Source organism: Eretmochelys imbricata, chromosome 4 (assembly GCF_965152235.1).
Source record: "Eretmochelys imbricata isolate rEreImb1 chromosome 4, rEreImb1.hap1, whole genome shotgun sequence".
Taxonomy (NCBI): domain Eukaryota; kingdom Metazoa; phylum Chordata; order Testudines; family Cheloniidae; genus Eretmochelys; species Eretmochelys imbricata.
The window spans coordinates 138,522,120-138,547,465 of NC_135575.1; the positions used below are offsets into that span (position 1 = coordinate 138,522,120).

The following is a 25,346-nucleotide window of genomic DNA, read 5'->3' on the forward strand; positions in this document are numbered from 1 at the left end:
TCCTGCTAAAGGCCCATGGGAGCCCTGAGAACCCCCCCGGAAGTGTCACATGCCCATCTTGGCTTCCAAACTCAGCATATGTAACAAAGGTTACAATTTCTCTGTATTGCTGTAGCATCTAGGAGCCCCAGTACAAACACAAAACAAAATAAAATCGTGCCTGCCACAGAGAGCTTCCAATCTAAGTATAAGACAAGAGACGACAGGTGGTGCCAGACAGAGATGGGAGAACAAGGAAACAAGGAGACAATACTGGTCAAGCATGATTTACCCTGAAACGCTATTCTGCAGGATCCTGCTTCAAGTTTGGGAGAGGCGACTGGGGTGGGATTTAGGGCTTTGCAAAGGAACCTGGGAAAGTTTGGTGCCCAACTCTGATCGCTATGTCCAGACCAGCCTGTAGTTCATTGCTTAGCATAAGAGGAATGTTGCTCAAACAAAGTGGAAGGACTTTGGAACAGGTGCTGTGGGTGACTGTGGCTATTTCTCCGATAGGCATACAGGATACAGCCAGGAGAAAGAGAAGGCCCTGTCTTTGTTCTCAGTTAACAAGAAATACTTATGCCACCAGTATTTTAAACAATGAATACAATAATTCCAGCCTACCTCCACTGCTATGGACTGTTAGAGGGCTTATTCCTTCACCCACTTACTTCCCTGGTCCTTCTCGCATGAACAGAGAGCAACAATACCCGAAGTCCAAAGGTGCAAACAATTCGATGTTTATTGGGGTGAACTTCCAGCAAGCATGATTCCAGTTTCCTTCCTTAGTATCCTCCTTCCCAGCTCTGACACCACAGAGCCTTACACCTGTGTCCCTGTTCCCATTCCTACCCTTAGCCAAACATGATTCCAACTTCCTTACTCCCATTCCCTGTTCCCATTTCCCCCTTTAGCAAAACATGATTCCAATTTTCTTACCCCCATTCCCTGTTCCCATCTCACACACCCACATGCCCACCCACACCCACACCCACACCCAGTCACTTCCTCATTGACTACAGATTATATCGTAAAACTTGAGTTCTGCTTAGCTATACCTTAACCAATCATTTTCCTGAAATTTAACTAACCAATCCTAACATATTGTAACATGATTATTTTCAGAGTAACAGCCGTGTTAGTCTGTATTCGCAAAAAGAAAAGGAGTACTTGTGGCACCTTAGAGACTAACCAATTTATTTGAGCAATAGCTCACCAAAGCTCATGCTCAAATAAATTGGTTAGTCTCTAAGATGCCACAAGTACTCCTTTTCTTTTAACATGATTATGTAACCAATTATATCCCACCACCTCAATTAGTTTACTCCCAGCAAAATTAATTATACAGCAGACAGGAACAATCACAGAACCAGACAGAGATTATACAGACAAACGACAGCAAAGTGGGAACTATAATGACAAAACAATACAGAAGTGAGGATTTCACATCCCAGCTATTGATAAGTGAGTTCTTGCCAGACAGGATGCTATCAAACTAAGTTTCCTTTTACATTTTCTAGGCACTTCCCTTTCTCTGGAGGTGATAGGATACAATCCTGTCCTGATAGTGCCTAGCAGCCCAATAGCACCTTATTTCAATGCGACTAGTTTGGAATGTGAGGATGTGACCGGTCGCTTCCCAGCTTACGGCTGCCTCTGCTGCTTAGCCAAAGGCCTGAGCCTAAGCACAGGGCCTCAGACTGTCACAGTAAGAGAAGGCCCTTACACTGGCAGACAGTGGTTTTGATTCTTTCTTTTATACCTCTATCACTAGCCAAGTGATAAGAATACACCTAAATTCTTAGAGTATAGGCCTTTACAGACAGGCCTGAATATCTATATCCTAACATGGACCCTCGTTTTTATTAGAGGCAGAATTACTATGGTCGCCAGGAAGCTAGGGAGCTGAGGTGACTTGTGGTGGGGGGTGAGGCGGGGTTACTTGTTCCCCCAGATTTCCTGCTTGGCTTGTACTGAGCATGCTCAGCAACATCTGCTGAAGCTGCTGCCCTCACTCCGCTCCCCCACTATCGGCAGGTACGGGTCATCTCTGCTAGGGGGCATTAGACAGAGCAGAATCAACACCAAGGAGCTAGTCGGCCCCATTCCCCAGAGATAGGGTGACCAGCTGTCCCGATTTTATAGGGACAGTCCCGATATTTGGGGCTTTTTCTTATGTAGGCTCCTATTACCCCCTACCCCCGTCCCGATTTTTCAGATTTGCTGTCTGGTCTCCCTACTCACAGAGTTTAAGGTCTGAACTTGTCCCACTGCTAGTAATGGGAGTTTTGCTTCAGTGGGAGTAGATCAGGACCCAAGGACTTGTTCCTATAAGTGCTAAGCATCCTTAGCTGCCTTTGACAGCAGCGGGGAGTTGAGGGGATTCACGGCCAGCCCTTGCCTACCTTCCAGCTTTTGGCTGGAGTCTCTACCTTTCGGTCAGTTACACACACAGAAAGGCTAAGTGGGACCTGGGAAAAGAATCAGGCCTCTGCAATTTACGAGTAACTTCCATCAAAGATAATATAATGTCCTTTGGAGGTATGGGAGTTACTCATCTCCTGTGGTAGACGAATCTGTCTTGAGGAGTCTAGGCTCCCAGTCCTCTGCTTTAAACACTGCTCTCTGACTCCACCGTCTTGGAGGGGGCCTCACAGAAATTCTCATCTGTGTCTGTCTCCACAGCAGCAACAGATGCCATTTCCCCCTTGTTCCTGTAACCGGTCTGCCAACTTCCCAGCCTAGAAACTGTGTGCTTGATTTGATTGCTGTGGGACATTTCAAGCCAGGCAAGACGTAGCACTGAAGTAGTTACTCAGGCCACATGCACGGATGCCCCAGCTTGTGTTGCAGGGCTCAGGTTTTTGGAAAGGAAAGGAATGCAATCCCTTTGCAGGTTAATTCTGATTTTCTTTCATCCAGTTTTTAAGACTAGATCTCAAAATGCTTTGCATGGAAGGTAAGGACTCAAATTTTCATAGCCTCAACTAATCGATAGATGCTAGCTTGGGTGCGGACAAGCTGTTTGTTTCTTTGAGGCCGTAGCTTTCATTTTCTCTAAACTTAACCTAATCGCAAAAGGCTGAATGGTTTTGGGGCTAAGAGACAGCCCTACCCTACCCTGTCGGAGATGTGAGGTCTGGTCCCGGCTGTGTTCTAGGCTGCCGTTGGGCTGTAGGCGAAACACCAATAAAATCTGGATGGATGTTAATAATGTGAAGTAGCATTTAAAAACGTGACGAGCTTCAAAGGTAAATAAAGACCCTAGGACATAAGAAAACTGTATCAACAGAGCCATGTGTGCACACAGCATCTCAGAACAACTGCGCCTTTTAGCATGTGTTGAACGTCTCAGCTTGGCCCTTTTGCATCTTGGAGCGACTGTCAAAAGCAGTAGCCCTTAAGTCCAATTTCAAGTAACACCCTTGAAAGAAAAATGGACCAAAGGGCTGCATAACTGTGCATAACATATGCTGTGTTTGCTGTGTTAGCCAAAAACAACTTGGCTTCTCTGCACCATGCTGGAAGTGAAGGACAGCATCTGATAAAACGCTGTGAAAGGTCAGCACTATGTTAGCCAAGCAGAGCGGCCGTTTTTGATAAGAAGGTCCAAAGATGAGTAGCTGGCTTGTGGTCCGAGAGAAATTGGAGTGAAAAAAACCCTATTGAAATTCACTTGGCAGTGAAGATGCTAGCAATTCACTGCGGTGCAGCTGCTCTGGAAAAGGCAAACTTCTATCAAAAACCCCCACAAAGTGATTGTCCGGTTTAGGGTGAGCTGGTATTCAAAGGGAATGAGCAGTGCAGCTGCCAGAGGGGTGATGGTGGGGAAACGAAGGGGTTACAAAAAGATTTGCAAGAGAAGCAATGCACATGCCTCCCGCTCTCTCCCCTTCCACCTTGTGACTTGAGGAGGACGGGCTCGCGGATTTGTGCTGACTGAGGGGAGCTCAACCAGGGGCCCTCATGGGGGTTCAGGGGCTTAACAGAACCAGGGCAAGACTGCTTTAAAGACAGAAGTAACTGGGACAGGCCCTGAACACAACCCCTGGGTAAAACACAACCCATTACATGGTCACCCTAGTCCTGCTTGTCTAGGGGACTTTGGAAACACGGCCAGGAAGCATAATTGTTATATTAACATCTGCGAGAAAACGTGGCAGCTTTTTTGGAAAAAAAAACTTTTTTCGGGGGAAAAAATGCAGATCTGGCCACACAAATATTTCACTGCATTCTTTCTTGGAAAAAATATCTCCCCAAAATTCAGACTTTTCGGTGCAAAATGACTGTTTTGAAAGTTCCTTCCCTGTGGTTCAAAAATGTAAAAAATGCTGAAAAAGCAAAAGGAAGTGTTTTTGCTTTGTGTTGAAACAATTTTTTATTTTTCAACTTTTTGCTTTGCTGAAAAGTGCAAAATAGGTTGGTTTTGATTCAACCCAAATGATTTCTTCCCCCTCCTCCCCCCCACATCCCCCTGATTTTTTGGAATTGCTAGTGACCCAAAAAGAATCCAGTATTTGCCCCGCTTTAGTGGGGACGGGTGTTTAGCACACTGGGATCCTGGTCTCTGACTGGGGCTCCTACCTGCTACAGTAATACAAATCTTGTTGACACCAGGGATCAAACTGGGAATTCTTCCAGCTAAAGACACAAGACTCTACAGCGCCAGCAAAAGATCCTAGCTCTCTAGCAGAGTCTGTAACAGACTCATAACCTGGTGCAGTGTAGAACATGCTAACCAGTGAGTTACAGCTGCATGTAACAGTGTTCAAACAGAAAACCTGGGCCAGCTTTGCAGAATCAATTGCTGTAATCCAAAGAACATCTGGATAGGCATTGGACATTGGACCCTTCTGGTGTGGCCTCCCGCTGGTTTCTTTCAGATTAGCATCAAGGCCTCATCTCAAATAGGTTCTTGTTAACTGATCTCTTCATTTTCCTGCCTATAAGCAATGCCTACTGGAGATGCCCGCATAAAGATTATAATTACCAGCTCTGTTTGTGTTTGCAGCACTGACTTCAGGTGTGAGCAGCGGAGCGCTAAGTGAATCTGAAAGCCAGCAGCCTGTGGTGAAGGGTTACTGGGATCTTGCCCTTGGGTGAGGACCGTGCTATTTTGCTAATTAATCACTTCCTGAATATAGGCACCTACCCAAGGCAGCAGAGTGAGTGTGTATGTGTGCGCAACAGACCGTTCCATTCGTCTGTGATTGTATCTGAATGTCATGTACCCCAGAGCCAGTAGGGGTGCCCCCCATCCTCTCCCACCCACCACCCTAGTGCCACTCCTCCAACAGCACAGGAGCCAGAGAGAGCCAGAGGCTGGCAGCCTGCCGCTCTCCACCGGAGCCTGCGAGCCCAGCTGGTTCTGGGAAGGGGCTTACAGATGGCCCTGTTCACCTACACTCGCTAGAGACTTGTAACTCCTCCAAACACCCTCCCTCCCATCCAGGGCAAGACCTTCTGCCCCACACCAGCTAGGAGAAACCTTCAGTGGAGACCTACCCACCTCTAGAGCTGAAGGGAATCCATTTCCCATTCAGCTCACCACCACAGGAGATGAGAGTGATTTTTGACCCACCACCCCATAACCAGAGGGCACTGCTGCCAGGTTGTGCTGCCCCCTAGAGGATCTCCCAGGAGGTGCTGGAGAAGAGGAAAGCGCTTGAGACGGGATTAGATGGGAACAGGATTTATGGACTGGCGAGTGTCTGGAGCTGATAGATTTTGAGGGGTGAAAGTCAGGGAATGGCTCAGCACCAAGGCAGTGTTTTTAATGACAAGAGTTAAGCTGCTGGTGTGCTAAGACTGCTCACTATCATGCTCACCAGTGACTTCCTTGTACTCCGCGCAGGTGCCTGCCTGTATCCATAGAATCCTAGAATATCAGGGTTGGAAGGGACCTCAGGAGGTCATCTAGTCCAACCCCCTGCTCAAAGCAGGACCAATCCCCAACTAAATCATCCCAGCGAGAGCTTTGTCAAGCCTGACCTTAAAAACCTCTAAGGAAGGAGATTCCACCACCTCCCTAGGTAACGCATTCCAACGCTTCACCAACCTCCGAGTGAAAAAGTTTTGCCTAATATCCAACCTAAACCTCCCCCACTGCAACTTGAGACCATTACTCCTCGTTCTGTCATCTGCTACCACTGAGAACAGTCTAGATCCATCCTCTTTGTTAGTACATTTCAGGTAGTTGAAAGCAGCTATCAAATCCCCCCCTCATTCTTCTCTTCCGCAGACTAAACAATCCCAGTTCCCTCAGCCTCTCCTCATAACTCATGTGTTCCAGTCCCCTAATCATTTTTGTTGCCCTCCGCTGGATGTTTTCCAATTTTTCCACATCTTTCTTGTAGTGTGGGGCCCAAAACTAGACACAGTACTCCAGATGAGGCCTCACCAAAGTCGAATAGAGGGGAACGATCACGTCCCTCAATCTGCTGGCTCTTGTCCAAGATCATGAGCTCTATGGGCAGGGACCATCCGTTCTGGGTTTGTACCACACCTAGCCCAACTGGGTCCTGATACATGACTAAGTGCTATCATAATAAAAATAATTAATAATAACGGACTCTGTGTTAAAATTGTTGCATCACTTCACTGGCTGGCGGGGTCATCTCCAGGGTAAGATGTAAAACCAAGGACGTGAATATTTATGATCACTGAAAATTCCATTACTCTTTTTATTTTCTCCCAGAATTGGCATGTTGGCGTCACTGATATTGCAACCAATTCCCGTTTGGGCAGCCCACTCTGCCTCTATAAAAATCCCTTGTGTCCGAGAAACAATGTCATGAAACGGGTAGTGCTGGGAAGAGATATGAAGGGAATACTTCCCACTCCTGTTAGCGTGGAGACCATGTTAACCTCCAGCCTAATGAATTCTTGCTCTGTGTCTCTCTGGAAGAAACATAGGGAAGTTTTCAGAGATGTTTTGTAAGGCAAGGAAAATACAACGTGTGGAAAAGATTCAGGAGGAAAGAAGCAGAACAGAAAACAACCGTCCGTTACATCACATTTATTTTTCTATTCGGAGTCTGCTGCCAAATTATAGCATTGGGCGTGTGTGGATTGTACTGTCCTTGCCTGGATGAGATTGTAAAACCTCGGAGGCTGTGTTTTTACCCATCCACACATTCTAAGCCAAGCGCGCAGTTGAGCTGAGGGCCTGGCCACACCCCCTTATTATACTATACACCCTACTGTACCATGAAACACCACTGGACATCCCAGCCAGCACATCTGCATAACAGTCAAGATGATGTACCATGTGGCTCTAGAATGAAAGAGGATCCCTTGTCTTTTTTAAAGCTCTAGAACACGCACATCGGAGCTGGATCTTGGCCTTACTTTGGTGCCCATCATAGGGGGACTTGCACATCTTCGATCAGCAAGTCATCTCGGTAGCTATTTCATGTACAACTCTTGAGAGTGAACTGCTGGAAGGAAGGAGTAAGACATGTAAGGATGCATGGGGGGCATGGGGGCAAGAAGATAAGCGGGCCAAATTATGGAGTGTGGTTGCTGAGCAGAGAGCACAATACAATGAATGTTAAAAGAAACTCACACATGTAACTAATTCGCCACCTGCCTGTGAATAGTCACATGGCTTCATTTGTATATTGTGTCTCCTCTGCCCTTCATCCACCTTTGCCATTGTGGACTGTACGCTCTTGAGGAAGGGACTGGGTCTGCTTACATGTCTGGAAAGTGCCTAGCCCATTTTGGGAGCTCCCAACTTCTAAATAATGATCAGCGAATGCTGGAGGCTGGACAAGGAATGTGTGGGGCTGGTAATTTGACCTGGTATTGGGGTGGAGTGGGGAGGACTACTTTCCCTTCAAACCCTGCCCCCCCCCCCCCCCACACACTCTGCTTCCCCCCACCCCCCATCAGTGAAAAACTCCCATTGATTTCAGTCGGGCCAGGATATCATTCAATGCATTTTGTGGATACTTTCTGAAAAATCCAGCTGTGAACGCCCGTCGTGTTCAGAGCAGATAATGTGCTACAACGATCCATCAAGTCCATTGACTATATTTCCCTTGACTTGAGGTTTAACAGCTAGGATGGCAATGAGCCTAAAGGAAACTCATCTTGACTTAGGAGAACTTTTGATATATTTTCTCTCTCTCGAAGTAATAGGAGGGCCTTTATTTCATACTTCAGCCTTGCCTTTTCGTAGGGCTTAACAGAGGAAATCCCTGGGAAAGAAGAGACCATGACCCCCGTGTGTTAGTACAATCTCTTCTTCGGCCTTGGAATCATAGAATATCCGGGTTGGAAGGGACCTCAGGAGGTCATTAAGTAAAAGCAGGACCAATCCCCAATTTTTGCCCCAGATCCCTAAATGGCCCCCTCACAACCCTGGGTTTAGCAGGCCAGTGTGCAAATCACTGAGCTATCCCACCCCCCCTAAAAGTTTTTCACCCCAGATGGGACACGAACCCACAATCCCTGGCTTAGGAGGCCAGTGCCTTAAGTTTTAAATTCACAAGGGCACCTGATCCAAAGCCCACAGAAATCAGTGGATGTTCTTTCTATTGACTTCAGTAGGTTTGGGATCAGGGCCAAACAGAGCTATGTCAAAGGGTGGAAAAAATGCACCAAAAGTCTGAATATGTAAAAAAAAAAAAAAAAAAAATCTAGATAGGAATAAAGAAACTTTGTAAAAGAATGACACCTTGTTCAGTATGGTATTTTTCACGTTTTCTGTACATTATGGTGCATCACTGTAAAGCAGTCAGTGAAATAATACATTTTTGTCTCTTGTCAACCAAAGTGTGCTTTTATGTACTGCTTTGATTAATCAGTTAGCCACAAAATTAGGAAAGCACATCACTAGGCTGTGAATGAACTATATAATATATCCCAGTAAATACAGCAGTCTTTACTTGCTCCTCACTTCTCTGATATAAATAGACTGTTAAACAAGGTTTTGCACTGTTATTTTTAAGCATGCCACTTTCAGGTACTGTAACACAAGGGCTTGCGGAAAGAGGGTCATTGGCATCGTTCCCTGCCATGCAAACTCAGAACTGGTTTGAGAGTGTACAATGGAACCAAATCAGTTACAACAGTTTATAAGTTTATAAGCAGGGATGCAAAGTGTAGGGCTTACAATGTGTTCCGTTGACATCTATAATGCTGCTCTCCTGTTTGCTACGGAAATGCAGCCGATGAGATTATCCAAGAATAGCACATAGTGCTTTCCCCCTCCACAGATCTCAAAGCCTTTTGCAAAGGTGAGTGGTATTCCTGTTTTTACAGATTGGGAAACGGAGGCACGGAGCTATAAATGACTGGCCCAAGGTCACACTGTCAGTCAGTGGCAGAGCTTGGAAGAGAACCCAGGAGATCCTGACTTGCCTTCTCATGCACCACACATTGGCGTGAACTGCTGTCTCCATGGGCTGCATCCTCCTATCAAAGAGGAAAAAGGAAGGGCTATGATTTCTTCTGCTGTAGGTGTGGCCCTCAGCTACTCAAACTTGAACACCTCTTGGGTGACAAGCACTTGTGCAATTTTGGCGATGGTTAACTCTGGCAGAGGAACAATGCACATAGTTGCCAAGCCGGACAGAAAATCGAAAAGGGAACCCTGCAACAGGCCAGATGGACGAGCAGGAGTTCTTTAATTAGGCACTCAGCGCTTGCAGTAGGCTAAGGAACGTGACCTTCCTGGAGATTTACAAGATGCCCTCATGTCTCTCTGTGACTTTCAAGGCCTCATGCATGCTGGCTGCAGACAGCCTCCTGTTGATGTTCCTGTACCTGCACCGCAGAAGGTTCCAAAAAGTAGTCCTTAGATCGCGGTTGAAGAAAGCATAGATCAAGGGGTTGATCAGGGAGTTGGTGTAACCCAGCCACAGCAGGGTCCTCTCCAGCCGCAGGGGCATGCAGCTGCACTGGATACCACAAATGAAAGGCCGGGCCGTGGACATCAGGAAGAAGGGAAACCAGCAAAAGGTAAAGGCCCCCACGATAATGCCGAGGGTTCTCGCTGCTTTCTGCTCCCTTTTGAAGATGGAAATGTTCTTTCGATCTTGCCGGAGCAGTTTGGACAAGGTGGCGCACTCCTCCACCGCTTTGCTGCGCTTGGAGCTGTGATGGCCTCGGACGCTGACGTCCATGCAGTACACCCCCTCCTTCTCCTGGTGTCTGGGGAAGTTCATGAACCGGTGTTTCTCTGCACTGACCTTGGCGGCTTTGTAGATCCGGCTGTACATGACAAGCATGACTGTCATGGGGATATAGAAGGCTACCCCAGTGGAGTAGACGGTGTATCCAAAGTCCTGGCTGATGAGGCAGACCCTTTCAACGTTGACGTTCTTGGCCCAGCCAAACAGCGGAGGAAGAGTTATGGAGGCAGAAAGAAGCCAAACTATGAACACCATCTTGGCCATTAGTTTCCCGTTTTGTCTCACAGGGTATGTCAGCGGCCGTGTGATCCCCAAGTACCTGCAAAACAGTTTCAAAGCCGATCAGGTTTGCTTTTTGGTTCACAAGAAGGTGAAGGTTGTCAAACATATAGAATCATAGAATATCAGGGTTGGAAGGGACCTCAGGAGGTCATCTAGTCCAACCCCCTGCTCAAAGCAGGACCAATCCCTAGTTTTTGCCCCAGATCCCTAAATGGCCCCCTCAAGGATTGAACTCACAATCCTGGGTATAGCAGGCCAATGCTCAAACCACTGAGCTATCCCTCCCCCCCAAAGAAGGTGGTTTTGCACCCCAGGTGGGACTTGAACCCACAATCTCTGGCTTAGGAAGCCAATGCCTTATCCATTGGGCAGAAATGCTATTGGTAAGTGTCACCTCAGTCATAACGAGAATTGGTTGGAAAATGTTTTTTTGCTCCCCATGGTATATTTTGCCCCAAAAGGAAAATTATTTCATGTTTGTTGAGATTTTCCACGCAAAACTCCAGCTTTGTAGTGAAAAAAAAATCAAAATATTTCAGCCCAAATCCCAAAATGTCCGTTCAGAAATGCCAGTGCAATATCTCATGGGAGTTGTAGTTTGGGTGCCTCATGCGTTCACCTCTCCTCTATAGGCCAGGCTCCCTAGGTGGACCACACTTGCTATCATTCAGCACAGTATTCCCTCTTACAGAGCCACCATGATGTACCATAGGAACCCCATTGACAAAGTGAATCCGATTTCTCACTCAGCTGGAAATCAAGACTTACTTTGTGAAAAATTTCATGTAATCAAAAACCCAATTTTCCATTGAACATTTTTTTCATGGAAAATTTTCAACCAGCTCTAGTCACAGCAATTCAGACCATCTCATCACCCCAGCAGGCAAAAACCCAAGTCAAAAATGACTAGAAAGTCATCAGACTCAGGGCCAAATTCTGCTCTCCATTACACCAGTGTAAATCAGGAATAATCCCAAGCGAAGTCAACGGCATTGCACCCATGTGTCACGGAGAGCAGAATTCAGCACTCAGGCTTTGCCTAACCCACAGTGGAAGAGATCTCCAGAGCTAAGATCCCTTCAGGCCCGCAAAGTTCAAATCTACAGACTATTGGCAAAAGCGCCCCAGCTGTCCTCAACTTTCAACACGGTGCAGAGGTGGGGCGTGGCAGGCCCACATCTGGCAAGTGAATGTAACAGAGTCTAAGCAGGTGAAATTTGCATGCCAAGGGACTGGAAGAAAGAGGTGGGCCAGAACATGCTACTAATAGGATGTTGCATCCGATGAAGTGAGCTGTAGCTCACGAAAGCTCATGCTCAAATAAATTGGTTAGTCTCTAAGGTGCCACAAGTACTCCTTTTCTTTTTGCGAATACAGACTAACACGGCTGTTACTCTGAAACCTGTCAGGATGGTGAAAGAAAGTGCAGGATTAAATATCCTTTCCTACCTTTGGGCTGGTCTACACTATGGGGGGGGGGGAATCAATCTAAGTTACGCAACTTCAGCTACGTGAATAACGTAGCTGAAGTTGACATACTTAGATCTACTTACTGCGGTGTGTCAACGGGATTCCCCTTGCGCTTCTCATTGAGGTGGAGTACCGGAGTCGATGCTAGAGCGATCAGCTGTCGATTTATCGTGTCTCTACTAGACACGATAAAACAACCCCCGCTGGATCAATTGCTGCCCATCGATCTGGCCAGTAGTGTAGACAAGCCCTTTATTTTACACCTTCTTTTGGCTCCTGCCCCCCACATACCTATTTGAAACATCTACCACCTAACCACTCACCTCTCAACTTAGCCTGCATTCTCTAAGGAACCAAAACATGTAGAGATTCTATGGATCTATGTCAACATCTTAAATTGTGCCCAGAAACACAATTGAAGCAAGAGCACCCTGCAGAGAACTGGTGCTATATGCATCAAGCAAGCCAATGCTTGCTGGCTAATCAGGCAACTATGTTCTAGGCGACAGGGAGCTTCCAAGTGGTATCCCCATGTGAGTCATATTCTAGAAGTTCCAACTGGGAGCTCCCAACCGCCTGGGTAATTGATGAATTCATAGGTTTTAAGGGCTGAAGGGACCATAATTATTATCTAGTCTGACCCTCTTGCATAACACAGGCTGCTGGCCTCACCGAATAATTTCTGCATCAAGCCCGTAACTTCTGTTGGAGCTATAGCAGATTTTTTAGAAAGACATCCAGTTTTGAGTTAAAGATGTCAAGTGATGGAGAACCTACCACATCCCGAGGTATGTTGTCCCAGCGGATAATTACCCATCACGTTAAAAATGTGAATCTTATTTCTAGTCTGTATTTATCTAACTTCAGCTTCTAGCCACTGCCTCTTATTATGGCCTTTTTCTGTTCGATTAAAGATCTATCTGCTGTCAGACGTCTCTTCGCCGTGTACATATTCGTAGACCGAGATGAGGTCACCTCCTCTTTGATACACTAAATTAACAAAAGGAGTGCCATCTATCATGGAAAACTCTCCGCCCGAGGGGAAAAGTCATCACTAGAGCAGGACAAAACAATTTAATTGAAAAGATTTTTCAATGAAAAATGTTTTTTCCCACCGAAAGGAAAATGTCTGCAAAGAATTTTCACATTGGGTGAAATTTTAGGGGGTTTTGACTGCAACATTTGAAATAATTTTTGTTGTTGTTGTTCATAAAGTTTGTGGGGTTTCACATTTCTTCCTTTTCCAGTGCAGCACAGAAATAAAAAAGGGGGAGGGGAGGGGAAGGAGTGATAGAACATGGGGAAAAAAGAAACCCTCCCCGAAGAAAACCTTTTAAATAAACCCAAAAGTCCACAAAGAACATTTTCAACCCAAAATGAAAGTGTTCATTTCTTTGGAATTTTTTCTTGAGAATGGAATTATTTTTTCAGCCAGCAGTAGTCACAACCACCTAGCAAAATGCAGACACCCACCCACCACTACCTGAGAATCTGGAAGATTTAGCAAGAGACTTACTGAGAACCGGTGAGCACGACCCGTCAACAGAAGTATCATTGTAACCACTGGCATCACCTCCACCTAGTCTGTGCTGAGCTTCAGCCTGTTTGCGACCCTCCATTCCCCTCTCCTATTCTAAAAAGTTAGGTTGACCCAGCTACATCACTCAGGGGTGAGGATTTTTCACACCCCTGAACGATGCAGTTAACCCTCAGTGTAGACAGCTACCACCTCTCACAGAGGTGAACTAACTACAGCGATGGGAGAACACCTCATGGTAATGAGTGGCTATATGGATTCGCTATAGCAGTGCAGCTGCAGCCCTGCTGCAGTTTAAGTGTAGACACAGCCCCGGCGAAGTTCTGGGAAAGCAGTGCTCTTTGTCTCTGACTGAAGAGAGATGCAGAGCTGAGTGCTATTAGCCTGCTGATGGCACCACAGCCCATAACTCCCTCAGACAAAGAGCCGTCTTGGCTGGAGAGTGGGTGAGCCATACTCAAAGACTTCCCCCGTGACCCTTCACTGAAGGGAAGGAACAGAGCCAGCTCCAGGAGGGAGGGGGAGAAAGATGAAGTAGTGTCATCATATGATGATGAGAACACTCTTTCCATTTCACTAGTATCTCAGGAAGATGTTAAATAGAAGCTACTAAAGCTAGACATTTTCAAACCAGCAGGACTGGATAACTTACATCCAAGAGTTCTGAAAGAGCTGGCTGAGGAGCTTGCTGGCTCATTAATGTTGATTTTATTTAAGTCTTGGAACAGTGGGAAAGTTGCAGAAGACTGGAAGAAAGCTAGCTAATGTTGTGCCAATATTTTAAAAGGTTAAATGGGGTGACTCCGGTAATTAAAGGCCTGTCAGTCTGCAATTGATCCCAGGCAAGATAATGGAGCAGCTGTTACTGGACTTGATTAATAAAGAATTAAAAGAGAGTAATTTAATTAAGGCCAATAAACATGAGTTTATGGACAATAGCTCTTGTCAAACTAACATATCTTTTTCTGATGAGATTACAAATTGGGTAGATAAAGGTAATAGTGTTGATGTTATGTATTTAAAACATTTGACTTGATACCACATGACATTTTGATTAAAAAATTAGAAAAAATATAAAATTAATATGGCACATATTAAATGGATTAAAAACTGGCTAACTGATAGATCTCAAGATGTAATTTTAAATGGGGAACTATCAAGTAGGTGTATTTCTAGTAGGGTCCCACAGGGATCGGTTCTTGCCTCTATGCTATTTAACATTTTAATAAGTGACCTGTAAGAAAACTAAATAATCACTGATAAAGTTTATAGACGGCACAAAAATTGGAGATTGGTAAATAGTGAAGGAGGACAAATCTCTAATGCAGAGCGATCAATAAGTGTTTTAATATGGCTAAATGTAAACGTATAGATCTAGGAACAAAAATATAGGCCATACTTACAGGATGAGGGACTCTATCCTGGGAAACAGTGACTTTGAAAAAGATTTGGAAGGTCATGGTGGGTAATCAGGTGAACATAAGCTGTGGTCAGAAAGGTGAATGAAATCCTTGAGTGCATAAACAGGGGAATCTCAAATAGGAATAGAGAGGTTCTTTTGCCTCTGTATTTGGTGATGGTTCCTAGAATACTCTATCTAATTGTACTGTACAATTCAAAAAGGATGTTGATGCATTGGAGAGGGTTCAGAGAAGAGCCACAAGAACGATTAAAGGTTTAGAAGACCTGCCTTATGGTCATAGACTCAAGGAGCTCAATCTATATAGCTTAACAAAGAGAAGGTTAAGGAGTGACTTGATTACAGTCTATAAACACCTATGTGGGGAACAAATATTTAATAAAGATCTCTTAAATCTAGCAGAGAAAGGCATAACATGATCCAACGGCTGGCAGTTGAAGCTAGACATGTTCAGACTGGAAATAAGGTGTAAATTTTTAACAGTGAGAGTAATTAACCACTGGAATAATTTATCACACTTGTGGTGGATTATCCATCACTGACAATTTTTAAATCAAGATAGAGTGTTTTTCTAATATCTCTGCTCTGGGAATTATTCTGGGTAAGATCTATGGCTTGTGTTATACAGGTCTGACCAGATAATCACAATGGTCCTTTCTGGCCTTTGGGTCTATGAATCCACCAACACCTGTCTCTCAGGTATTGTCTAAGCAGCAGGCTTCTCCTGAGATGATTGCCTTTTCCGAGTTACTGTTTAGACTGCATTCATCAGGTTGATAGCAATCTGCATAACAATGGGGTGCAATAATCAGCATCTTCAGGCAAAACAGAAGCCTTTGTTGGCCGTCCTGTTTTTCTCTCTCTCACTTAAATGCCTATAAATAAAATAAAACAAAGACCTGCCACTGATTCTTATTGATGATGATGCTCTTCTAGGCACTATGGTTCCAAACATCGCAAAGAGCTCTCCAGCCTAGATGAACTATGGGCCCAGCTATGTTTAGGATGTGAACACAACTCCGCTTGAGGGAAAAGTATACTGGGGACATATTATCTGCTACAGCCAGCTTCCATTGGGTGCAACAGAGTGGAGGGGCTGATTACAGCTTCCTGATTTGTGGCCTGGGGCTGCTCTAACTTGTGCATCTGAGTGCAGTCGCCTAAGGACAATAAGCCAGCTGGGGATGACTGGAGTGCATTGTGGTTCATCCATGCCCCTTTCTCCAGCTGCCCCTTACATTCTGCTGGAACAAGGGGCTAGGGGAGGGTGGCACAGGGGTTGGCTCAATGCCTACTGCGGACTCATCCATGCCACGAGTATGTCCAGAAGGGCACATGGGGTGGCGTCCACACCCTATCACTGTCTGAGTCATGCGAAGGGAGTGGATCAGAGCACAGAATCTGCCACTAGTTGTCATCTAAGAGACAGCACAATTGCAACACCAGTGCCTCCTAACACCAGGATGAAGGGCGTGGCTCAGCACTCTGGCAAGCCTGATGCACTCAGAGATCTAATGCACGTGGTCATCCTCAAGAACGGTCATGCCCAGCTGTTGATTATTAACAGCCAAGATTTTCCAGTAGCAACTAGCATTTTTGGGGTGCCCAACTTAAGATGATTTACAGGGGTGCTATGCATCCAGCTCTGAAATCTCAACTCAGGCACCCAAATTACTAGTCGCTTCTGAAAATCTAGGCCAATAGCTTCTTAAACCTTATGAAACTCATTGAGTTTCTTTAGAAGCAGACACATTTCGGATTCATTTAAAACCCCCTAAAAAGTGGAAGTTACACATTAACCGGTGTGAAGACAGCTGTAACCATAAGCGCATAAGAACGGCCACACTGGGTCAGACCAAAGGTCCATCTAGCCCAGTATCCTGTCTTCCGACAGTGGCCAGTGCCAGGTGCCCCAGAGGGAATGAAGAGAACAGGTAATCATCAAGTGATCCATCCCGTCACCCATTCCCAGCTTCTGGCAAAAACGCTAAAAGACAGGCAGTAGTTGTATTTCATTTGCGAGTTACTAGAAGTAGCTTCTAGATCAGATGCAGCAACCTGCCTTGTGCTGTCTCCACCAGAGAAAATGGATACTTGAACACCAAGGGCTTTATTTACTGCTTTTGTAAAATGGGGAAAATATAATAAAAATCGGTCAGTTTTTACAAGTCGCAGAGATATTTTACTGGGTTCTCCACACCCATTACCTCAGAGAAGGTGCAGTCTAAACGCAGCCGTGCCGCTTTGTTTTCCGATTACATTTGTCAGTTAATGAGCAACACGGTTGCCTGGTGCAGTGGCCCACTGGCTGTTTGGGTTACTTGTGGGGGAACACGTATACAGAGCAGATCATGTGACCACTTTTTTGACTGTTCATTTAGTGTCGACATCTGAAATCCCAATGGTACTAGAGCAGTGTGGTTTAGTGCAGAGGTTCTCAAACTGTGGTCCACGGACCACCCCATTCAGGTGGTCCGCGGATAGTTCCCTTGAAGGTGCGCACCTGGGCAGCCGCGCATGAGACAATGAAGGGCCACCCACCTAATTAGTGGAGCCACTAATTAGGTGCCTGGACCCTGGAGAAGACGCACGTGTAAGGTGAGGTGGTGGGCTTGGGGGGGAATAGGGGGTTGGTGGGAGGGGGCAGAGGGATGAGAAGAGGGGGTGGGGGGAATTTGGGATGTGCAGGGCTGTGGCGGCCAGAGAAAGAGGCGACTTTCCCCAGCGCCAGGGCTGAGGCTGCCGGGGAGAGACCCCCCTCCTTCCCAGCCCCAGCTCGGGGGCTGCCGTGGCGGGACGGAGAGGGCACGTCCATCGCATTCAAAAGGTAAAACTACTGATATGAAAATATGAGTTGTGTGCTTTTATTTGTAGAACAAAAAAAGTTAATAATTATTAAGGTTTTTTCTATATAGCGCTTTTATCCAAAGCGCTTTACAATAGTGAGTTAATGGCACAAACAACATTTGGAAAGATCATTAAGTGGTCCGCCGAGACCCTCAGCAATTTTCAAGTGGTCCGCAGGAAAAAAAAAAGTTTGAGAACCACTGGTCTAGTGGCTAGTATGCTGAACTGGGAGTCAAAAGACCAGGGTTCTAATCCCAGCTCTACCATTAGCCTGCTGGGTGACCTTGAGCAAACCACTTCCCTGCTGTGCCTTAGTTTCCCCTTCTTCTATCCCTTGAGCCCCAGGAACCTTAACTTTAGGTAGGTCTCCACTTACGGCGGTGTGCAGAGTACGAGCCGTGGACGTCCGGCTCGCATGGGGCTAAATAGCACTGTAGACATCAAGGCACTGCTTAGGCAAACAGAACATAGACATGCCTGAACGTACATTCCCTACCCACCTCTCTACAAGCCCAAGCAGCACCGCTGCACTGGTATTTTTAGCCACTTAGTGTCCCAGTGCCAGAGCCTTTCCCCGCCGTGTATAGCTACACGTACTCTCCGCGCCACCCCAAGGGTGGACAAGGCCTAGAGGTGTTACTACCCATGCAGCCTATAATATACACGTACGGATGTATGCTGAGGAAAATCCAGACATATTCAAGATCGTCGTCGATGCCGTTACATATATACCATGAGCACGTAAGCCTTGCAGGGGATTTCGACACTTTGAAATGAGGGTCAGAACAAGGCTTAGGCACCATTTAAAGTGGTGCATAGCGGTGGATAGCACTCATCACACATGCCTTGGCTGCGTCTCTGCACAGGAGAGAATTTCACACGCAGTCCTTAGTGTCCCAACATGTCTGGCTCATATTGTTGCTGGCCAATAAAAGGGGCAATTTTTTTTTCTCCCCCCCCCAAAAAAAATCTATTTCTTTCCTTTAATAAAAGTCAATATCATTCCAAAGGCTTAAGTAGTAACGTGATGCAAGCAACACAGGCTACCAAAGGAAAAGCCGTTGAGTATTTAAAGTAAAAGCCTTTTGTATTTATTACTAGTGCATGCTGTGAGGGCGCTGGGTCTCAAACTCCGGAGCTAAAGTTGAAATCAGAGCTCCATTAAGGGTCTTATTTTGTAAAAATCCACCTTGTCTATTTCAGGAACAGACTAGATTTTGCCCTACAAAACATACTTTGGAATTCTTTCAACATATGCATCACTGATTCCATAGTCTGTCTAGTCTGAGATATACACGTATTAGTGATGTATATGTGGAAACTATTTGTAAATGTTTGGGTCAGAGTTAAGGTTAAGTATCCTTTATATTACAACCACTTAATATTTAACTAAGGATTTAAAGCTATTTAAAAGACCAGGTCATCCCCCCGGAGACTGAACATACAGAGAAACAAATTTCTAAAGTTTCATTTTTGCAGGTACTTATATGGGCTCTATTACCATATTATATCTGGGCACCTCATAGACATTAATATTTCATCCTCCCAGCACTCCGATAGGTAGGGAAGTGATGCTAATTCTCGTATAGATAGGAAAACTGAGGCACTGAGGGCTTGTCTACACTACCGCACGGGGTCGATCTAAGATATGCAACTTCAGCTACGTGAATAGCGTCGCTGAAGTTGTCGTACTTAGATCTACTTACCACGGTGTCTTCACTGCGGTAAGTCAACAGCTGACACTCTCCCGTCGACTCCTCTTGCGCTCCTTGTTCTGGTGGAGTACCGGAGTCGACGGGAGAGCGCTCAGCAGTCGATTTATCACATCCATACTAGACACGATAAATCGACCCCCGCTGGATCTATTGCTGCCCGCTGATCCAGTGACTAGCGTAGACAAGTCCTTTGTGATTAAAGTGACTTGCCCCAGGTCAAACAGGGCAGTGAATTGAACCCCAGGCTAGCTCTTTCACCACAAGACCCCCCTGCCTCCCAGGGAGAAGGCTTGCTCAGCACAGGGCTGGCTGGGGTGTGAAAGCCCATGACTTTTTAGTAAAAATAGCCTAAAAGTCATAGGTACTGTCCTGGGAATCACGACCACAAAAAAAATCCTCTCTTAATTACTAACATTATTAGGCTACTATTTCTGGGGGTATGCAGATACATGTTGAAATTAGCAAGGCGGTTCTGAGCCATTACTGGGAAATAGACAGATTGCCACTCAGTTGGCTCCAGATGTTCTGAATTTATTTAATAACTACAGAGGCCCAACTGGAGAAAGGGATACGCTGAACTCTGAGAGGAGTGATCGCTGGGGGAGAAGTCAGAGGGAATCCCGGGAAGCAGCTGTTTCAGATGTCAGTGCTCTCAGGGTTTTCTTTTCACAGGAGACTGATGCCTGGCTCCAGTATAACTGAGTCTGAGTTCAACGGGAATCGCCGGAGACCACGAGAGGCTGGGAAATAGGTTTGTTTTTTCTCCCCACCATGAACATTTTTGAAAAACAAAACACAACAAAAATACTTTTGTAAAAAAAAAAAAAAATTTTTTTTCAAGTTGTTGTCTCAGATCCCCAAAAGCCAAAACTCTTGTGTTTTTTTGGCAACCAAAACATTTGCAGCTTATTGGGATTTGTGATGACCTCACCCACTCCCACAATTTCATGGAAATAGATATTTCCTGTGGAAAAGTCTGTTTTGATGAAAAAACCATATTCCATTAAAAAAAAAAATTCAGGACAGAAATTTCCATCAGCTGCACCAAAGATTTTTTTTTAAAGGTACGCATTAGTAATCAAAATACCACTCTATATTTTTATAGCACCTTCCATCCTGAAGGATCTGAAAGTCCTTTACATGTTTTTGTTAGCTTATATGTACCAATTAAATGCAGCCACCTCTTTGGAAGAGCGGGGCCCCATCATGAAAAGCAGCGTAGACCTAGTTAGTGAACAAGAGAGCTCCAGGAGAAGCCAGATGGGTCGCAGTGGAATGTGATCCACTGAAGGCACCTGCTCTTCATTGCTAATGAAATAGTCTGTAAAGAGAAGACAACCTACAAACGAAGGAGGCTGCCAAAGGAATTGCTGACCATTTCCCCAGGAGCTAGAGTAGCCTAATTGAGCAGTGCCTGGAAACCAAGCCACTAGGATATAAGCCTTCAATGGTATGTGATTGAGCACCTGGCACAGTTATTGTAAACTAAAGGCACTCAAAGACAGAAGTCAGAGCCAGCGGTACTCAGTGATACAGTACACCAGCACCTCCCCAAAGTTGCGAACTTATTCTTCAGAATCTCAGCTGTCATCTAAAGCAAAAAGGAAGTCTCTAGCTCTTATGGTTGAAAAGAAACACTTGGTTCTCATTTGAAAGGCTAAGTGATACAAAAAGTTCTACCTGAGTCTGCAGAGAGCCTGGAGTAATAGATTGGGGAGGTGTGAACTGCCCTATTTATAAGAGGTTAACTTGGAAGCCCAATGACGTAAGAACGGTGCAAGTCTCTGACCCTCCCACTCCTTTCTTACATGAGGGATGAAATAGTTAACACTGCCATCAACCCACTTCCCAGTTAACCCCCACAGAGATGGATGGGGCAGGTCACACTTCTCTGAGCCAGATACAGTAAGTGACATCTCCCTTTGATATCACCAGTGGGTGGCATTTGGGAAACACCCACCACGTATCCTCCACACACCATGTATTCCCCCCACCCCCATCTAGAAGGAGCCAAGCCACAGGAACCAAGCAGAGCCCATAAGCACATTCAAGCCACTCCACCAAGGGGAGCCCAGGGAGACGCACAATCATCTTGTGAACAGCTGCACTCTCTGAGATGAGCAGCGTTGCGTTTTGGAGACTCACGTCAGCCAAGCTTGGACAAGTTACCAACATCTTCCCTCTCCCACCCAATTCCTGCACGCAGGGGAGGGTTATGAATGAACCTGACAGAGCTATCAAACAGTTATAGGAGCAGTCAGAGGAGAGAAGGAGCATTTGACACGCCCACAGGTGGCTGTTAGTGTGTTCATACATGTATTAAAATTGTGTTTCATGGATACAATGAAATAGACCTCATTACAAACCCCACTGACACATGGACAGTGAGACCCACACCTGTTGTTATACACACCTACAGAAGGCTTGTTCGCAGGAGTACAATTCTCTGGTGAGCAGCTCATTCCAGTTATAATTTAAACCCCTGGTGAGCTTTTTTCCCCTTGAATTGCTTCCCAGTTAGTTAGCCCCCCTGCACTTCACTCCATATTTCCCAAATCCAAAGGGATTTACAAATTAGCAGTGACGGAGTGGGGAGTATAATCGTGAACAGACTGCAATTTAATAGTCCAGATGGGTTGGATACAAGGTACAGTAGGTCTGATTAAGCATTCAGGAGAGAGAGGCAAGAAAGCTTAGCTCAACTGCAGCATGTGATTGTCACAGCTCTTTACTCAGGTCACCCAGCTGAACTGACTGAAAGCACCCAGGTCAAATCATTGTATAACATCACCCAGTATCTCAGCCTCCAAATCAGCATCCTGCTATTTCTTGTCTTCTACTCTCTTGCTCTAAACACAGCTCCCTAGCTCACAGGCGGGAAAGAGCAATCAAGGCTAAATGAATGATTCATTTCAGTCCATACCAGAAGACTCAGCTGTTGACTTTCGCAGAGTATGAAAGAGAGGATGTATTTGGGGGGGTGGGGCGAGGAGCAGGAGTGGAGAGAAAAGGGTGGGTTGGTTGTTTACACCAACTGATTTTGGCATCAAGAGTTTCTCAATGGATGGATCACAGGCCCTGATGCTGCCCTGCGTTACGACAGCTTTGCGTCATTCATGGCATAGGTAAAGCTTGTTCCCAGTTGCGTAGGCGATGCAGAGCTGCTGCAGCAACTTATATACAGACTTCCCACTCTTCCCCCCACCCCACCTATGCAGGGAGTAGTTAGGAGAAAGGGACAATAACTAGGGGATTGCTGGTACCTAAGAGAACCTAACTGCCAGAATGGCCCCTCAGGGCCACTGGCAACCAATGTAATTTAGAGTAGCCCTGAGGTTGCTCTATTTTACACTGCGGATAGAACTAGCACCTTTCTCCCTCTACACCTGAGCTGTGCTGAGCACTCAGATGCAACTCACAATCTGCTTTATAATCACCATCGCCCAGATCCCGAGCAACTGCTTCCTCATTGACTTCAATGACTGCTGTAGGAGTTCAGCCCTTCTCAGGATTTGGCCCCGTTGCATTTTCTGGGTTTAAATGCTTTCTGGCCAGATTAATAAGCATTTCCCTGAAATCCCATGTCTGCTCATATATCAGTGATGAAAGAGGGCAGGCCAAATTCCACACACTCATTGCTTGCTCTGGATTTGTGCCTGCTTACGCCAGCAGTGAGTTTGGCCCAGATGGTCATAATTAATGGGTGCAATCAATTGCAGTTAATTTTAGTAAGAGGTCTGTTCTTTTTCACTTTCACATCTTGAGCTCTATTGCTCCTTGCAACGGTGGCTTAAACCCCCCCCCCCAAACACACACACATTTTTCAAATTCCAGTCTGTCCACTTTATTTAATGAAAGAGAGAGAGAGTGTGTGGGTGTGTTTTAAAGGCAATTCTGTTTCATTTTATCGATCTCTGTTTTAAAGCTGTACTTGCTGATAATCCCTGAAAAGCAGAAATTCATATATTCCACTATTGCATTTTATTTTTTCACACACCTGATAAGGATTTTTTTCTTCTTCAATATGGGCTTCTGTATTTTAATGTACTTCCTTTAATTAATTGGCTTTCTCATACAAAAAAACCCCAACACTTACACACTAAAGCTGGGACTAATGAAGTCTTCAATTTATAAAAGTGGTTTTCTAGTTATTTTATTTTTAATATCAGGGCAGTTTGCTGTGTTAGAAATGCTGAGCAAAACTGGTTACTCAGGTGCAAAGGAAAATTAGCATGAGAGGCCAGCTAATATTCAAAAAGGCTTTTAGAACATACGTTGTTCCTTATTTGCTCAGCTCAAATGCAGCATCTAGATTTTCAATTAACTTTCTGCTTTTTAACACTGTTCTACACCTGGTTGGACTAGGGGACAGAAGTTAAGTGACTCTTGTGCATTGGATAGAGGAGGAGGCAGGGGTGCCAGAATGGGGCATGGCCCCATCACTTTTAAAAGTGGGAGGGTTATACCCTCCCACTTTTTATCTGCCATAAGGGTGAGCGACGGGCGTGGGGGCAGGGAGGAGCGATCAGGGGCGGGGTCGTGGGGGGAAGAGGTGGCATGGGGGTGGGGCCCCAGGGAAGGGGCAGCACGGGGGCAGAGACTCGGGGAGAAGGGGCAGTACAGGAGGTGGGGCCATAATTAGGGTACCAGTGGCTCTTCCACTTTTAGGGAGCTTCCTGGGAGGAGGCTGGCAGTAGGAGACCTGGGTCCTTTCCTCCACTGACTTCTCTGGAGCAAGTGACTTAGCCTCTCCGTGCCTCAGTTTCCCCAGCTGTAGGATGGAGATGGCAACATTTACCCACCTTGTCACAGATTCCCAGCCCTTGCAGAACACCCTTCAGCTACGTACTACTGGCTACGCACTACATATAGGGGTGTCAGGGCATCCTTACCTGTCCACGCTGATGACACACAAGGTCATGATGGAAGCGGTGCAACACATAACATCCATGGCGATGAACACATTGCAAAACACCTTCCCAAACAGCCACTCCCCTCCCACCAGATCCGTAATGATCACAAAGGGCATGACCGCAAAGGCGACAGAGAGGTCGGCCGCTGCCAAGGAGATCACCAGGTAGTTCGAGGGCTGCCGGAGCTTCTTGACAATGCACACAGAGATGATGACCAAGGCGTTGCCCGCGATGGTCATTAAGGTGATGATGGAGAGCACTGTCCCAATCACAATTTTCTCAGTGTCCCCATAGAGGAGGATCTCCTCTCCACAGTCTGTAGAGTTGGTTAGGTTGGAGGACAGCAGTTCTGGCTCAACTGGAACAGAGGGTCCCTCAGTCATGGATGGATCTGGGAGTGACTTCGGTGTGGGATACTCGTGCTCTGTGTTCTCCACAAAGAGAGGATGCTGCTCGAGAAACTGATTGGGGATGACCCTCAGCATCATTCTTTCGGCTCATGGCAAGGAGGAGTGACCCAAATTTTCTCCCACAGCTCTCCCGGGCGACACCTACAAAACACAGCATTTTATTCCACGTGATTTGTTGTTTTTCAATCACTCCTTTGCCTTTAAATCTGCCACGTTGGCTCGTATTGATTAATGACTTGCAATGGGACTGGGGAGCCCAAGTCACGCCCCCACACCCCCCGGCTTTGGAAAAGGTTATCCTCCAGCTAGTCTGCCAGAGGGTGAGTGAACAACGCTAAATTGTTACATTGTTAAAGGCAACCCCCATCTTTTCATGTACTCTGTATATCTCTCTTCCTACTGTATTTTCCACTCCATGCAGCTGATGAAGTGGGTTTTAGCCCACGAAAGCTTATGGCCAAATAAATCCGTTCATCTCTAAGGTGCCACAAGGACTCCTCGTTGTTAATGCTAAATTAACAACAAAGAGAAACCTTACCATTTACCATGCAAAGGCTGCATAACTGTCAACCTCTTATTCCATAGGTCAGTTGATGGCATTCGAATGGATTTCGAAAAGACACTGCAA

The 25,346-nt window shown here is 45.8% G+C and overlaps 1 protein-coding gene across 1 annotated transcript; it reads right to left on the minus strand.

The window, feature by feature from the left end:
- Positions 1–9,671: 9,671 nt before the first annotated feature.
- Positions 9,672–24,796, minus strand: LOC144263728 (5-hydroxytryptamine receptor 7-like). The gene is made up of 2 exons (XM_077814700.1): positions 24,288–24,796; positions 9,672–10,443 (listed from the first exon to the last, which is right to left on the minus strand). The coding sequence occupies exons 1-2, from the start codon at positions 24,794–24,796 to the stop codon at positions 9,672–9,674; spliced, it is 1,281 nt and encodes a 426-aa protein (XP_077670826.1).
- Between the last annotated feature and the right edge of the window lie 550 nt (positions 24,797–25,346).